The following is a 15,365-nucleotide window of genomic DNA, read 5'->3' on the forward strand; positions in this document are numbered from 1 at the left end:
TAATTGAACGCGCTTCAGTTTAAAATGAAACGGCATTGAGACTGAAACGTACCAGTTGATGTCTCCCGAGGCTGCAGTATTGTTGTTACTCCGACATATTGCACTGTGGAGGAAAACAGTAACACGCGTGAATGTGTGTGTGGGGAGGGGGGGGAGGCGTTTTGCTCAGTTGGTATCTTGCCATAAATAACAAACCCACATGTCTCTAAAAGCTGCTGGCAGTGAGAACAATACAAACAATCCACTACTTCCACGAGACTACACGGACAGACCAACACACACAAATACAAGTCGCTCCATCGCACCAGAATAAATAAAAAAACAGGAAAGCTATTAGGCTCCGTTATCATTTCAATTACAAAAACTGATCCATATCAAAAGGGATGAATGAAACATTTTAATATATAAATAAATGTGTCTGCTGATTTCATTTCAGTTTACCTGCATGATTAATACCCGAGGATGAAGATACAAAGGGTTCAAGGTGATTAGGAGGTAGTCACCAAAAAGTACCTGGACAGGTAAAGCTTTTTCGGAAGCAAAGAATCTAGCATCAACTTTACTGAGCATTAATAACTATGAAGCAAATACTGACACAACTGGGGATGAAAACGCTCACCATGGGTCTCCGTTGACGCCGTTGGGATCATCCAGGCTGACCCGCAGTATGTACAGGGCACAGGTGAGAACCTTCAGGGAGAAGTTGAACAAGCGGATTCTCAGGCCTGCGGACAAAACAAAGATAAAAGGTTCTTCCACAAATACCTAAAGAGTGTTCCGAGCACCTGTGTCATCGTGGGTCTGCGGCTGATAACGGGCGCCGCCGGGTCTCTCCGCAGTGGAAGCTTGACACCAGATGTTTTGGGTGCGGCAGTGAAAAGGCTTAGAGAGAGAGCCAGAGCCTGAAGCGTGAGTAATGTCGCCCTTCGCTGCTCTGGCACATTTTATGGGCCGTCTGATACGAAACCGCCGCATCGGACGCGCACCACCGGCCAACATGCAGAACGGCCACCCGGACGCGGCTGCCGGGCAGAGGGCGGTGCTCGTTGTACTGAACAGCTGCCTCGCTAATGACCTGCGACAGAAACTCCTCGGATCGCGCCGGGTGTCGATGGTAAAGTGATTGGAAACCTGGACAAAGACAGACGGCGCTGCACCAGCATAAGCAACAGACCCCCGCAGCCTGGTCTGACTTTTTCATTACAGTCTGCTGGCTTGTGGCCGACGCGGCGGCGGCTTAGTGACAGTGGCAGGTTGAGGGGAAACATTGGCAGGTGTCAGTGCAGAGGACACGCTAACTGAAGAAGGAATGAGACGCGAGTCATTACTGACTGCCATCACCGTCATTCGGCTTTTGTTTTGTTTGTTTTAGCTCGGATAACATAAAGCGGCAGTGAGCCTCTTTTCACACGATTGGCTGTACTTACTTGACCTTTGGTTTTTGATGAAAAAGAGCTTCAGCCTCTCCTTGAAGGTGTTTTCATTCACATAGAACTCCACCTGCACCCTGTGGGGAGCAGTCGCATGAAGTCAGTGGAAATGTACACTAACATACACACACAAACCAACAGTGCTCATCTCACCGTGGCGTTGTACAGAATCAGGTGGGGGGAAAAAGCAGTGGATTTGCATTAATATTACTACAGACCGAGACAGTACTGGCATTCAGAACAGATACACAAATGTAATACTAGAAAAAGAATGTACAAGGTGATATAGTTTTTGCAGCTGAAAATAGTCTTATAAAGACCAACACATTTTATATTTACTCATCTTTGGCAAGCGTTTGCAAAAGTGCCATGCTCAGCTATTTCAGGAAAGCATGAAGTATTTATCCATGACCTGTTCCTAAAATCCTACAGCACGTCTTCGGGAGGAACACATTTGCCTGGAATGGACACATGGTTAAAAATAATCACTCTTAACAACTTCATGTTCTTCTCGTGTTTTGGAACAGAAAACACCTCATAAAAACAAGTCCTAAAATATGAACACATGATGCATGAAAGTGTGATACCTGATGCAAAGATAGATTTCAGTAGATACACAAAATATTTAAGTTTGATACGGAGCCTTTGCTTGCATCCTGCTATCGTGAAAAAAACATGCATGGTGTTTTTAGGACATTGCAATAATCATGTTGGATACACAAAAAAAATGTGCTTTGTGTGGAAATACAGTGCAGGAACAAGCTGGACAAGACTCCTAACTTCGATAACCCCGATAAAGACCTTTAACCTCACACACATGAGCAGAACATGGACTGAGTGCTTTACATTAGGCATCACCTCGAAGGGATCTATTAATAATTACGCTTCCTTAAGTGTGATAAATCCGAAGCAATAAAGGTTTCGGACACAGTGGACTTAAATGCCTCTGGAGATCGACCACTTCAGAGCGGTTAAGTATCTCCTGTGCTGTCGATGAACAAAGGTGGTGAGACGGCACCATTACGGTTCCTGTAACGCGAGCTTATCAACACTAATGAGCGCGCATGGGGAATTAACTGTGGTCCAGTGGCTACAGGAGGGGAACCTCAAGAGCCCCCTCCCACCTCCCACCTCCCAGCGGCCAGACAAGATGAATGCAGAGGGCAAAAAAGACCAGAACGGAGGAGTAGGAGGGCAATTACAGCCCCCAAATCCCAGGATAGGTGTTTGTGTGTGCGGATAAAGAGTGTAGGTGGAAGAAAGAACATGAGACATGCACAGTCTCTCTCCCTCATCGCCATGGAGACCGCTTCCAGGGCAAGAAATGGTCACAGCAGGCTATGTGTGTGTGTGTGTGATGTGTTTCCAGAACAAGGAATTAGCCGTAGCCACACACATCTCCTGCTCCATCTTCATTAGCGAATCAGAAGATCCATCATGCGCGCCGTGTCCGTTAACACAGCTGTCAGAAGAGACAGACAACAGCTACAACAGCTTGACTACAGACACCTGACCCGTACTGTACAACACCTACTTATTTAGGAGTTTCAAATTCAAAATCGCTTCAAATAAAGCATACAGCTCATTAATGAAAACAAAGTGCATTGCTACAATTTCTACACGACCCAATATGAATACCTTTTTTTTCAAAGTAGGGCCCAAAAAAGAAAATCTGACCCCGAAAATCACCTACGGACCACAACGTTGCACTTTACAACCACTAAAACATAAATGAAGATAAACGTCTCTGCCAGCCGCAGTGCAGATTTCTCTAAGCAGCTCCTACAAAAACACTTCTTCCAGCTGTGCCCTTACGTACTGACGCCATTTTCTGTGTTTATCTGTCGTCTGCAAACTGCAATCTGGACATTAGCCTGACTTTGCAACTATTAACAATTGCATTTTGAATCCGTGAAAGGGCAGACAGCAGCTCTTGACCACAGGAAGAGACTCTACCTTTCCCTTCTCCGGAGCCTACAGGTGGCTGACGAGGCGTGTTTGCACAGGGTCACAATACATGGAAGGATGAGCTCACGCTTGAGCCAGCACCAGGCCAGTGTAATCTGAGAGCAAGGCGGAGGGAGCCTGGAGGGAACAAACAGCGGTTGAGCCTCCTATATGTGGCACACGCAAACACAGAAACAACGTGGGCATTGCCAGTTGTGGGACTACGCATAGAAGAGGTGTATAAGTAACTCCGAGAGGAGGCCACGTCTATCCTGCGCCAACCCTGTACCAAGCCGTACTACCCACACCGCTAATCTGCACTCTCAATTGCATTTGGATGGAAAACCTTTTTGCATGCTCCATTTGCTCTGGATTCAAATCCCACATTCTAATATACAGTCTTTTTGAGGCGTACAATCAGAATTAATTCACTCCCCTAAATACCTACGTTACCAAAAGCAATCGTTCCCATTGCAACAATAACTCCTATTCTATTTCCAGATCTCAGGTTTGCTCTGCTGGCAGAAAATAGACAACTCCCCATTCATCATGGTCACACATGTGGCTGATGGAAAACCTGCCGGGATTCTGAAGATAATACTTCTGAATAAAGCTGCGGACACCTTTGTTTTTCCTCTCCTTTCTCCTTCTCCTTTCCTCTCCTCTTCAGTTCCAACGAGCCGCATCGAAAAACTGCTCAGATGATGAGGGCTGCAGATGCGCAAGTACTTTGTCAAGGGACCCTCTTTACAGGAACGTTTTCACATGTTGGGAGGATAAACAATGGACGGGTGGCCTGTGGCCTGGTCGGATGGCCGTGAAAGAGCCGGCACGGGTTGTTTCTGGTCCTTCAAGGCGACCGTGAACCCTGCAAGCGGCTCTACAAGTGCGTTGGACTTGTGGAGGGGGCCCTCGCTGTTCTAGGTGTGCGCGTGTTCGAGGACGTAGAAATCCCTGAAGCATTTTGTTCCAAAGCGTTACCTACAGTGCACAGCAGCGCAATTTATTACATTTTAATCCTGAATCAGCAGAGTCAAAGACGCTGATTCAAAGCAGTTCTCGCGTGTCTTTCAAGGTCTATACAGGAGTTCTGACACAAATGCACCGTTATAATAAGAGCGCTGCCAACTTTATGGATGACTACACGGTTTGGCTAATAACAAATTAATCTTCCTGTTGACTGAAGTGAAAATTTCAGGAGCACAGAAGCTAAATTGCTGCATGGATGGATTACACGCTTGGTGCCTGAGAACTGGTAATCCACAAAAGTGATTTTCCCTATTCCCCAAAAAAAGAGAGTCCATTGTTATTGGCTGGGCTGTTTACGCTCACAAAAGAAAATGTTCTCAAACCAACATTTGAAAAGTCAAGCACATCTCAGCATGGAGCCCCTCTATAATGATATAATGAGGGTGGTTCGAGCACCCACTAAGTCCCCCTTGAGCACCCGAAACAGAGATTTTATAACGGGCAGGAAACAAACATTGCAAACGCGCAGTGATTAATATCCCTTTGATGAGGTGAACCCATTTCTGTGACATTTTACACTTTTTCTTTCCGCAACTATAAGATGAAGCTCATATCAACCGCATTCCTCTTTAACAAAATACAAAAAAAGAAAAAGTAAAATGCTACATGAGGCTGAATTTCTCCAGATTAGGATAAGCACAACAGAGACGTGATTATAGCTCTCCACTTTGCACATCCCCAAGGATAACAATCCATTTTCCAACAGCTGCACAGCCCCAGAAAGCTTCACAATCGAGAGGCCTCCCACCGCGGCCGGAACCTCTGACATGGCCCCGCTATGAAAATGCAAAACTCTCCTCAGCATTTATTGACTACATGCTCTTCAAAATCAACGTTCGTAATGCTGGTAAATCCGATTAGTTTTTTCTAAATCAGATCCAGACAGTCCGACTGATATTGGCAGACGATGAGATCAGACATCACTAACCTGTGGTAACGACGGGGGCATCTGGAAACATCTTGCTATACCGGTGACGTGGATTTCTAACGAGGAAGCATTCGGCCTCAAGGATCGTTTGAGCAATCCGAGCTTCCGGGCTGAGACGCATCTGACTGGATCGCATTTCAAACCGGTGGATTCGATTTGAAAAATAATTGCATTTCATGTTTTCTAGACTTTCTAAAAATGTACCTGCAAGAAATCTAGATACGACAAAAAAGGTGCTGGAAATCTGAATAGGGAGACAGACATTTCTAGAGATGAATGGGACTCAAAAAAATAAAGTACAATTTAAGTAAATATTGTCTGCAAGTTTGATGAAAGCATGCCTTCAGGACTTCTTCTGGAATCTTTTTGGATATTCCTGTCTAGATACTCGAGCATAAACATGTGAATGTTCAGGGATTAAGCAGCAGTTCACAGCATTAGTACAGCACAAACAAATAGACATGTTGCAGATTTCAGCACCACTTTTTCACCTACACTGTGTCCAGAGACTCTCTCAGCTTTCAGCCAAGGTCAAACATTGACCGAGTGAAGACTGTTGTGCACATTCAGCCTGTCAAGGGACAGACGATACACCCGGACCATGTCAATCAAATATAAACACACAAGCTGCCTTTTCACCATTTACTGTGACGTGATCGAATGCACCAAACATCTGTGTTCTGTGCCAATTTTTTTGTTTTTTGAGTCTTTGCCACAACAGTTGTTGAAAAGGTAGCGACACTTAATTGGATTATTCTCAGCATTCTGTACCCACAACAATCATAGCCCACTTTACGGATAAAGTGTAACGGTAATAATTTCCCCCCCAAGCCAAAATGTCCACATCCAATCTGTGCAAAAACCGAGCAAACAATTTGTGCTCGCAAAACAGTCCTGTGGAAAGTTACCGTCGGAGATACAATCCATGCCATGCAAGCATGATGCTGCCAGGGACTTACTGGGCATTGGTCGAGTCCATACTGTATTCCTCCTGATACCTGGACGCAGCACACATGGACACAGATAGGCATGGGTTAGGAGAGAGAGGGAGAGAGAGGGGAGGGGGGGGGGGTTGAGGAAGCAGGGAAGGAAAGAGCACAACAAAAAGAGGAGCCCACTCGGGATGCCGCTGCAGTTTCTTTTGCATTCACTTGCACCTCGAGTCAGAAGGCAACTATTGTGCAACCTTGTAGAGGAATCGGTTTGTGCCGAAAGGAGGCTCAGGGTGAGGATCTGAGGTCATGATGGCAGGAATGAGGTGCGTGTCTGAGCTGCTGCTTCTCGCTGCAGGGTTGAAGCCTCCGGTCAAGAAGGTTTCATTGAGTCGCCTTCAAACTAAGTAAATATGAACATGAGTGGAGATTGACAGCATCCGAGCACCCGACGGGAAATATAAAATGTATTACGGAGATATTAACTCCCAGCGAGCATGCAAAGCAAACTGCACAAGAAGTTAATCAAAAGGTCGCGTCAGCTGAATAAAGAACAGGCGGGAGATGCAAACCACAGGGGACCAGTTGATACACACTCTGAGTCGAGCGCGCAGGTTGGACGGAAGGGAAGAGTGTTGCGCTGAGGGATCTGACAGGGACACACACACACATATTCATGTCAATGGCCGACGCGTGGACTACTGGGATAGACGTCCTCTGCGACAAAACAAAGAAGGTCCCTCGTTACCGTACGGAAGTGTACAGAGGCATTAAATAAGACACGAGCAGAGGATGGAGCTCCTCCAGAAGATGTTTGATATGTTACCGTGTCTGAAATAATTAATCTATCCTGATACAGGAAAAAAAAAAAGTGAAGTAATTTATTCCATTTTTAGACTCGTATCATTAGCGGCCCAATTCACTGTACATTTTCATACCATTCAGAAAATGTGGTTCAACATTATTAATGATAAACCCATGTTTTAATTTGCTTTTAATGTTTGTATAATGAGTTGCCATTAAGCTTGGCACAGGTCTGGCACAACAAAGAGACATACCATTAATTCAGACACATGTCATGAATAAATATCAGATTAAACCTTTTATCTAATTCCAACAATAATACACACTGTACTGAGCCCAACCACTTAATATCTGCATAACCTTGCAGGTGTAATACGGAGACATTAACTCCCTCTTCCTGACATGTAGGCTGAGAGATTAGTCTGGTCCGTTTGTCCGTTAGTCTGCTGAGCAAAATACTTCAAGGGCGGGTCCAAATTTCAGCAGTGATCGTTGAAAATCATAATTTAGGCTGATGTCCCTTTGAAGCCTGTAAAAAGTGTAAATGAGGAGCGCTGGAGGACTGCGGTCATTACTTAGCAGTTCAGACCGATTGAAAAGATTCTGACGGAAGAAGCATTTTCAAAAAGGACTAATGGAGTGTGCATTAAAGCACGGAAGTGGTCGGTCACAAGAGAGCAGTAATGAATCAAGTACCTTTTGGCATCACAACAACTGAGCGCAGTCGATTATTGCGCTTGGGAGCAGAAAGAAAGTTTACGCCAATAAATTTTACTTCTGTAACTTTCTAATAAACCGAACATAAAAAAGTTATTCATTTACATCTAATAAAAAAAAAAATCATCTAATAAAAAAAATCATTACCTAAAGTGTTTAAACAGGAGGTTGTAGTCAGTAATATCAATTGAAAGAAATACATATTTTGGAGGATTTAGTTACAACCATTTGACATGAAAGGGTCAAACTATTTTATAGTATCTATCGTCTTTATCATAAAATGGCATTAACTGTTTTCCAGCTCAGAATATTCCATCCATCCATCCACAAACTGCTTAAATTGCAGTAAAAAACAGCGCTGCTAGGATCCTGTTAAGCATGACCCCATCACCCCCATCCTCAAATCCCTCCACTGGCTTCCTGTCTGCTGTGGATGCTTCTTAACGTGGCCTAAAAACCCACCTTTTTAGGAGAGCTTTTGAGTGAACTCGTGCCCTTTTTCTTTTTTTCAACGTGTTTTTATTGTTAGCACTTACCTGTTTTATCATGTAGCACTTTGGGATTTGCTTAAATATAAAGTGCATTACAAATTAAATGTATTATTATTATTAGTATCATCCTGCACACAGGGTCGTGGTGGGGGGCTGGAATCCATCCAAGCCAACTTCGGGCGATAGACAGGGTACATCCTGGACTGGACGCCAGCCAGTCGCAGGGCTACACAGAGACACACAACCATTCACACTCACATCCACACATCTACGGGCAATTTAAAGTCCCCAATCAACCTGATCCCCAGAGCATGTCTTTGGACTGTGGGAGGAAGCCGGAGAACCCGGAGAGAACCCACGCAGACACGGGGAGAACATGCAGACTCCACACAGAAAGGCCACTGGGCGAAATCGAACCCAGGACCTTTTTGCTGTGAGGCAACAGTGTTAACCACCACGCCACCGTAATAATAATAATAATAATAATATTTACTGTACAAAAGACTGCTTTACAAGTGTGATTTGCTCGGCCCAGCTGCCCCTTTAACAACTTTCCACCGAAGTGAAAACGCTATTTAGAAATGCATATTGTGCTCATCACATACACAGGAACAACAGGAACAACAACCCCTCTGCAGAGATCTCACGGTCCATTTTGTGGCTTTCTGACCACACGTTATTGACCAATAAAGACTAACTGTCAGCAAAGGGCTTTAGCAGTTCACAGGATACAATTAGCTGAGGTTACTTTTTGCCCCATTGTTCCACCACACTCAACACCAGGACTTCCTCTTGCGTTTCTTCATCATAAACTGAATAAACTCAACCATCCCGATATTCATGCCGTTAGCATCATGATGCCCTTCAAGCTTTGCACAAATCATGATAAAACAAATGCAACACAGACTAGAGAGTGGAGCCTTACCTCTTTGCAGCTGATGTGGAATCCACGAGCTGAGCTACCGAGACAACAAGTGCAAAATGACCAGCGCTTTCAAAGTATGCTTTCTAATACGATTACTGAAAGCTTCCTCAAGGACTGGCTGGTAGAAAGAGGACGGCCTCACACACACACACACACACACACACACACACAACATCTCTGCAGCAGTTTCAAGGGCAAGTGGGATTTGTAGTTTTTAAACTGTTTATCTGCACTAGGAAGCGAGCCATCATTTCGTCAAATACTACAGCATCCTCGCTACCCGAAAGGACAGCTCAGTTTCTCTCCTCCCAAAATATCACTAGTTGGTTCCAGTAACTGAACACCTGGCCTGTAGCTCAATTATGCTGGTGGACACAAGCCCCTTTATTTTATTATCCCTTTTTCAGGGAGAATACCGGTTTATGAATGGCTGACAAATGTCCATTAAAACCTAATAGTAGACCCCTCAGACCTGGTCCTGGTCAACCGCTGAAGGTTTCTTAACTGCAGGTAACCATAGCAACAGTACCTCTGTAGTACTTTGTCTGGTCGGGCAATCCGACCAGATTTGTCATGAAACAACACCCAGCGTTGTCATTTTCAATATCCGAGATGTTTATTAGATAATTTAGCTGCAGAAACATTTTATGGCTTGAGTCTACTGGACATCATGTCGTTTTTCAATCAATCCATCTTATTTATTTTCTTTACCTTTATTATTATATTCCTTGGATCAGCTGCAAACATGTTCCCAATCTGTTTATCTTTGCCTCTTAGTGTTTGCGTATTACACAAAATGAGAAATGTTTTACTCCTTGCTGCTCCTTTAACTGATCACCTCCTTTTTCTTGCTCACAGCAGAGATTACAAAGGTCTCTGCTGGTGCTACTTGGCACAGCGCAGGTTGTGAGCTTTTTCTGGAACACGGCCCAGATTCAGTTCATCTGACATCCAGAGCGGGGCTGCGTGAGCCCGTCAGCGTCGCTCAAATAATCCCACATCGTCCCGTCCTCGAGGCCTTTCGATTGATCCGCTGTCTATTGATGCTCTCAAGGAGAAGGAGAAGGCAAGCGGCCGATGATTTGGCCTGTGCATGTGCACACTTGCTCATTTACACTTGTACAACACGCAGCCAAGCGCACACGGGTGCCTCAGTGCGAGAGATCCAATTAAAGGCCACTTGCACGCCTTTAGATGTTCCCTCTTGAGCGCTATAGGCGGATGCCTCAGCAAACCAGAGCACTCGTTGCTTTCGAGTCAACCACTGAGATGTTTCCATCCTTAATGAATAATAACGATGGACAACGTGCCGTTTATCCCAAGGACCACATTAAAAACCCCTCATTAAACCTCGGGTACTCAAATACAAATGAGGGCATAATTAACAAAAAGGAACTTTAGTAGTTTGAGCAATAAATGCTGTAAAGTTGTTTACAACTATACGGAGCAACTGGGCAGCTATGAATTTAAAAAGGTTACCTAAAAAGAAAGCACATCAATGCCAAAATCCATCTAGAAAGAATAAAATGGTCGAGATTGTGGACGGAACACAACAGAGCCTCTATTAGTGTGAGCTGCTGCTCCTTTAACGCGGCTACGCTCATCTTATGTGCAGTTAAACAGTCCAAACGTCCATTACCTCAAAGCCATTATCCAACGGACTGCTGCCAACCACAATGTGTTGGTGTGGAAATCCAAGATGTTGTTTAAGACATAACAGGATATTCATATCTCATTTCCCTCTTAAATGCATCTAAATCAGTGTATCACCTGCATAATTCACACCAACGTGTTGGACAATAAAGGTGTGTGTGAGTAGCAAAGAAGTAAATCCAAATAAGAGAAAAGTTAAGTTCTGTTGACTAAGAACGTATGATGATGTTTTATCAATACTGATTGAGATTTACAATGTTAACAGTTGATTGAGGTTTGCGGTAGCTGACAAACAACGTTAAAAAGACCATTATCCTCCAGAGAAATCGAGTCTGCTCGACCTTGAGTGGCTAAAGTGCAAATCCCTCAAAAAAAAAAATCAAAGACCTCAGAGTGGCTTTGATATTAAAAATGTCAAAAGCATAACTTTATGAAAAGGCAGAAGTGCTTCCTAGTGGAAAACTCGGTGAAGCTAAAACACTAAAATGTCAGCAGATTACATTTAAAGTCGATGCTGCATAGCAAGTCAATCAAAAGCCCTGCTTCTTATCATCTGAAGATCACCATGCGTAATACTTGTCTTGCATTAATAGGAAGATGACTAACAGCAGGACGGGTCGAGGCCAAACAGAACTACGATGTGCGGCCCGTCTGGAGGTCCCTTTACCGCCCGGCATTCACAGTAGAGGGAATCCTACATGCAGGATTCCCTCTAGACGTTTGTGTGTGCACATACATCCAGGGGTTTACCAGCTGCTCCGAATCATGCTAAACAGGTTCAATTGTTCACAGCGGGGCGTCGCACAATGGGCCGGGTTATTGGTTCGCTCACTGCTCCCCTCACACGCTCTCATTCCGAAGACACAGGCGGCGATTGGCCACGAAGCGGGAGCGGATCACCGTTAAATCAGTAGGGACGGGAGGATAATCAGAGGCGAACCGCTCCATTCGGCGGACGAGAATGTCGCCGCGAGCAGTAACCTGATAAACGGTTGACCCCGAGTCGCTTGTTGCCCGGGGCAACCGGCGAACTGGTGCATTAAGTGTTTTACAGCCCTTATTAGATCGCCCTTCAAACAGTCTGCCGTTGCCACGTGTCAATATTGTTTGACTCTCAGCACGCAGAGAGGAGGCGTCGCCCGACTCTGGCTTTTGTAAAACAGATCTGCAGCCACCAGCACATCCGCCCACGGAACACAAGCCCCATCGCCCCCGCATGGATTAACGTCCGTGTCATCTCAAATGAAAAGGTTCTCACGACGACCGTCTGAGGCTCACTGTGATTCGTCATTAACGTGATTCGCGGAATTTGACGTTTATTACCTGATTTCTCTGTCATCTAAAGATCAAACCTTTATTGTTGTAGATTTAAACTAAAAGGCTGCTTCGTCTGGAGGTCACACACTGAAGCGGTTATGTTGTTCTCCTCGAAGACTCCATTGACAGAACGAGTAATTTTTATACATGGAAATAAACACACAAACCCACTTTAAAAAAGGATCCAAACGTTCACTTCATTCCAAGCCAATGAACTTCCTACTCAGCCAGTGCACAAGTTCACATAACTCATATCTTTATTGATTAGCTTGCTTATGCTGTGACGAACCTTCCCCTTTAACAACGTGCTGGAGATGAAATACATGGTCCAAAAGAGCACAAGACTTCTGAGAGGATGTAGGGGAACAAGTATTGGTGGTGCAGCTGAATATTACTTAATGGGTCTCAAAGACGTGACCGCAGAGCTTGAAGGTTACGCTTGAAGTGATAATAATCTGAGAGATTATTTCGCTGCATCACATTTATTGATTGTTTTTTGACAGCATTCTGTATGAATAATGTCTTCCCAAAATCCCACAGCTGTTGCTTTTATCATCAAACAAATACATTAGACACTACATGCGAATACAGGTTCATTATCTAGAGACGGGACACGCTGCACCAGCAGCATATTGGCTGCGCAGTGGCCTAAAAGCCAAACAATGTTTCCTGTGGTGGCCAAACCAACCTCGTAAAACCTGCAGATAAGAGTGCAAACCTCAGCTTTGATGGCAGCATATCCACTGATGGCAAGTTATTGTTCTCTAAAAGAAAAACAGCATCATATATGGTCCCGCTCAGCCCGACAAAACCACAATCTAATTTGTCTACCAAATGGTAGATGGTGGAAATCTCCACGCCGAGTCTATTGAGCTCACTGCTGAAATGAATGTACTCTTTATGTATGTCAACATTAGCCCCCGTGGTTTGCATTTTTTGTTTATGAAAAACATTTTACAACACAATAAAAATGGATTCATAAAATTGCGGGAGGAATGCAGTGAATTATGCAATCCCAATATACTGCAGCTATCACATCACCGAGATGCGAGAGGAAAATGGTTGATGGTTGCAACGTTTGTAATCATGCTTCCTGACATGGAATTGACTCAAAGTGTCACTGCATGCGTTTGTTTAGCCTTAAAAAAGGGGAATCATAGCCGTCCACCCGTGACAATGTGCGTGGGAAATGCACCATATTAACATGGTTCGTAATAACGGGATGTTCATCACGGCGCAGCTTTCGCCTCCATCATTAGCCAAGTTACTGAGACTTTATGCAACGTGCGCTGGCAGCAGATTTATCTCTTGGCGGATGCAGCATGTGTGTGTGTGTTTGTGCGTGTGTGTGCGCGCAAGTGGGAGCTGCATTCGGAAACATGCGGATGAGCTACCTTTGGCCGGCATCGCTCCCGAACGAGCCCGCGCTGCGCAGAGGGCTGGAGGGGTTGACCCAGGTGGGCTCGGGCGTCTTCTGCGCCTCCGTCTTGACGTCCGGGTCGATCTCCGAGGGAGAGGGCGTCAGTTTGGCGCCCGCCATGGCTTCACCGCCGCCTCCGGAGCGCGACACCCCCCCCTCCACCCGCCGCCGGCAGTGAGAGCCCCGGCCCGTGCGGGGTTTTTAAAAAAATATATTTTTTTATTTATCTCCTCTTGCGCGCATCGGATGCTCGCGCTCAGCGACCGACTCCGCCGGAAACGCGCATTTCCTGTCCTCAGTGGCGCTGCGCGGAGGCGGAGGGAGAGCGTCTCCCTGCCTGTCGCATCACGGCTTCTTCAGACACACTGAGCGCCCCTCCATCTCCTGATGGACATGTCAGGTCCCCCCCCCCCACCCACCCACCCACCCCACTCCATCCCTCCGAGGGGGGTCTTTGGGACTCGCGCGTCCTCACGGCGCAGCGTCGAAGCGCACGGCGGAACCGAACGGACTTATCCGCGGGTTACATAACGCGGACGGTGAGACGCAACAGACACACGCGCAGGTGGCCCAGATAAACACACCGGTATGATCGTGGCCGCATGCACCTGCAGCACGACCTACACGAGACGTCACATCCGCCAGCTGGTTTAAATAAGGCAGAAGCCTTTTTCCCCCACGTCACGCATCATCGTCTAAATAATGAACCAGGGACGTTTCTACTGAGCAGCAGTTATCGAAACAAACTTGTAAACTTTCCAACTCGAAAGTGAAGGAAGCGTGCAGCAGTATATGCAAAAGAAAAGAAACACAATGAAAGACGTTTTTAATTAATTAAATTCAACATGCCAGTGTGAAAAAGGTTAGAGATCCATTGGTACTCAAATCTCAAATCTGCCGATAACTGGATCAAGTATCTGTGATAACAGGCGGAGACGGTACAAGATCGTATTAGGAATACAATGAATAAATAACTCCATTAGATGTGCATCTGTACTTATTTGTTCCATCTTGTTTGACAGAGTTAGGAAAGCAATATTTCAGTTAAGCCCATAATGTTTCTTTACATACACAGAAAAAAAGGAAAAGTCAATGCACACAGTATCAGTCTCAGTATCAGGTCTGATAAAAAAGGGTCAGTGCATCACAGTCGGAAGTCGGAGGATCTTTAGAGCCATAAAGTGTTGTTTTGGATTTTTTGCAAAGGGGAAGAAACTGGAGCAGCTTCATGAAACATGCAAACCCGGGGAGTGAGCCACTCAGATTGGACCGTGAAGAGCACGTCCAGCCGGGAGGTGACCACAGGGCGTGCACTACACGTTGGCCTTAATAACCACTGCAGAGCGTCGAGACACATCCTGAATATTTAACTTGTGACGCGACTTTGTGGGTCACTTTTAGAATAAATCAGGAAAGTGTTTGCACAACGGATCTGGGGGACATAGAAATTGCATGGATGACATCATTGTTTTCAGCTGGTTTGCAGCTAACTGTGTACCATTTTGTTTCCGGAATGAGTTCATGCGCGCCATCACCCGTTCATGATCTACAGGCCCATCAGTCATGTGCTCACAAGATGCAGTTCATTTCTATTGCAACCATGAAGATCTTAAAATCACCCTGTATTGTTGCCAAATGATCGTGCAGGTGAGCGAGCATGTCAACATTAAACAAATGGAAAGTCACCGCGCAGAGCGATTTGATTCTTACAAATGTCATTGGGAAAAAAACAGGGCATGACATATTTAATAGTAATGGAATATCGATCGAGA

The 15,365-nt window shown here is 45.2% G+C and overlaps 1 protein-coding gene across 22 annotated transcripts in view; it reads right to left on the reverse strand.

The window, feature by feature from the left end:
• The window catches only part of kcnt1b (potassium sodium-activated channel subfamily T member 1b), a 53,717-nt gene that overhangs the window by 18,966 nt on the left and 19,386 nt on the right, over nt 1-15,365 (reverse strand). For 14 of the 22 annotated variants that reach the window (XM_040196319.2, XM_040196320.2, XM_040196325.2 and 11 more), the window contains exons 4-7: nt 6,294-6,332; nt 1,428-1,507; nt 620-725; nt 53-103 (exon numbers count right to left, since the gene is read on the reverse strand). In XM_040196319.2, the coding sequence (XP_040052253.1) occupies nt 53-103; nt 620-725; nt 1,428-1,507; nt 6,294-6,332 (276 nt within the window). Of the gene's footprint in view, nt 1-52; nt 104-619; nt 726-1,427; nt 1,508-6,293; nt 6,333-13,567; nt 13,994-15,365 lie in introns of those variants that run through there. The other 8 variants (XM_040196321.2, XM_078087520.1, XM_078087519.1 and 5 more) reach the window with 4 other exon arrangements.

This window comes from Gasterosteus aculeatus, chromosome 13 (assembly GCF_964276395.1).
Source record: "Gasterosteus aculeatus chromosome 13, fGasAcu3.hap1.1, whole genome shotgun sequence".
In the NCBI taxonomy this organism is placed as follows: Eukaryota; Metazoa; Chordata; class Actinopteri; order Perciformes; family Gasterosteidae; genus Gasterosteus; species Gasterosteus aculeatus.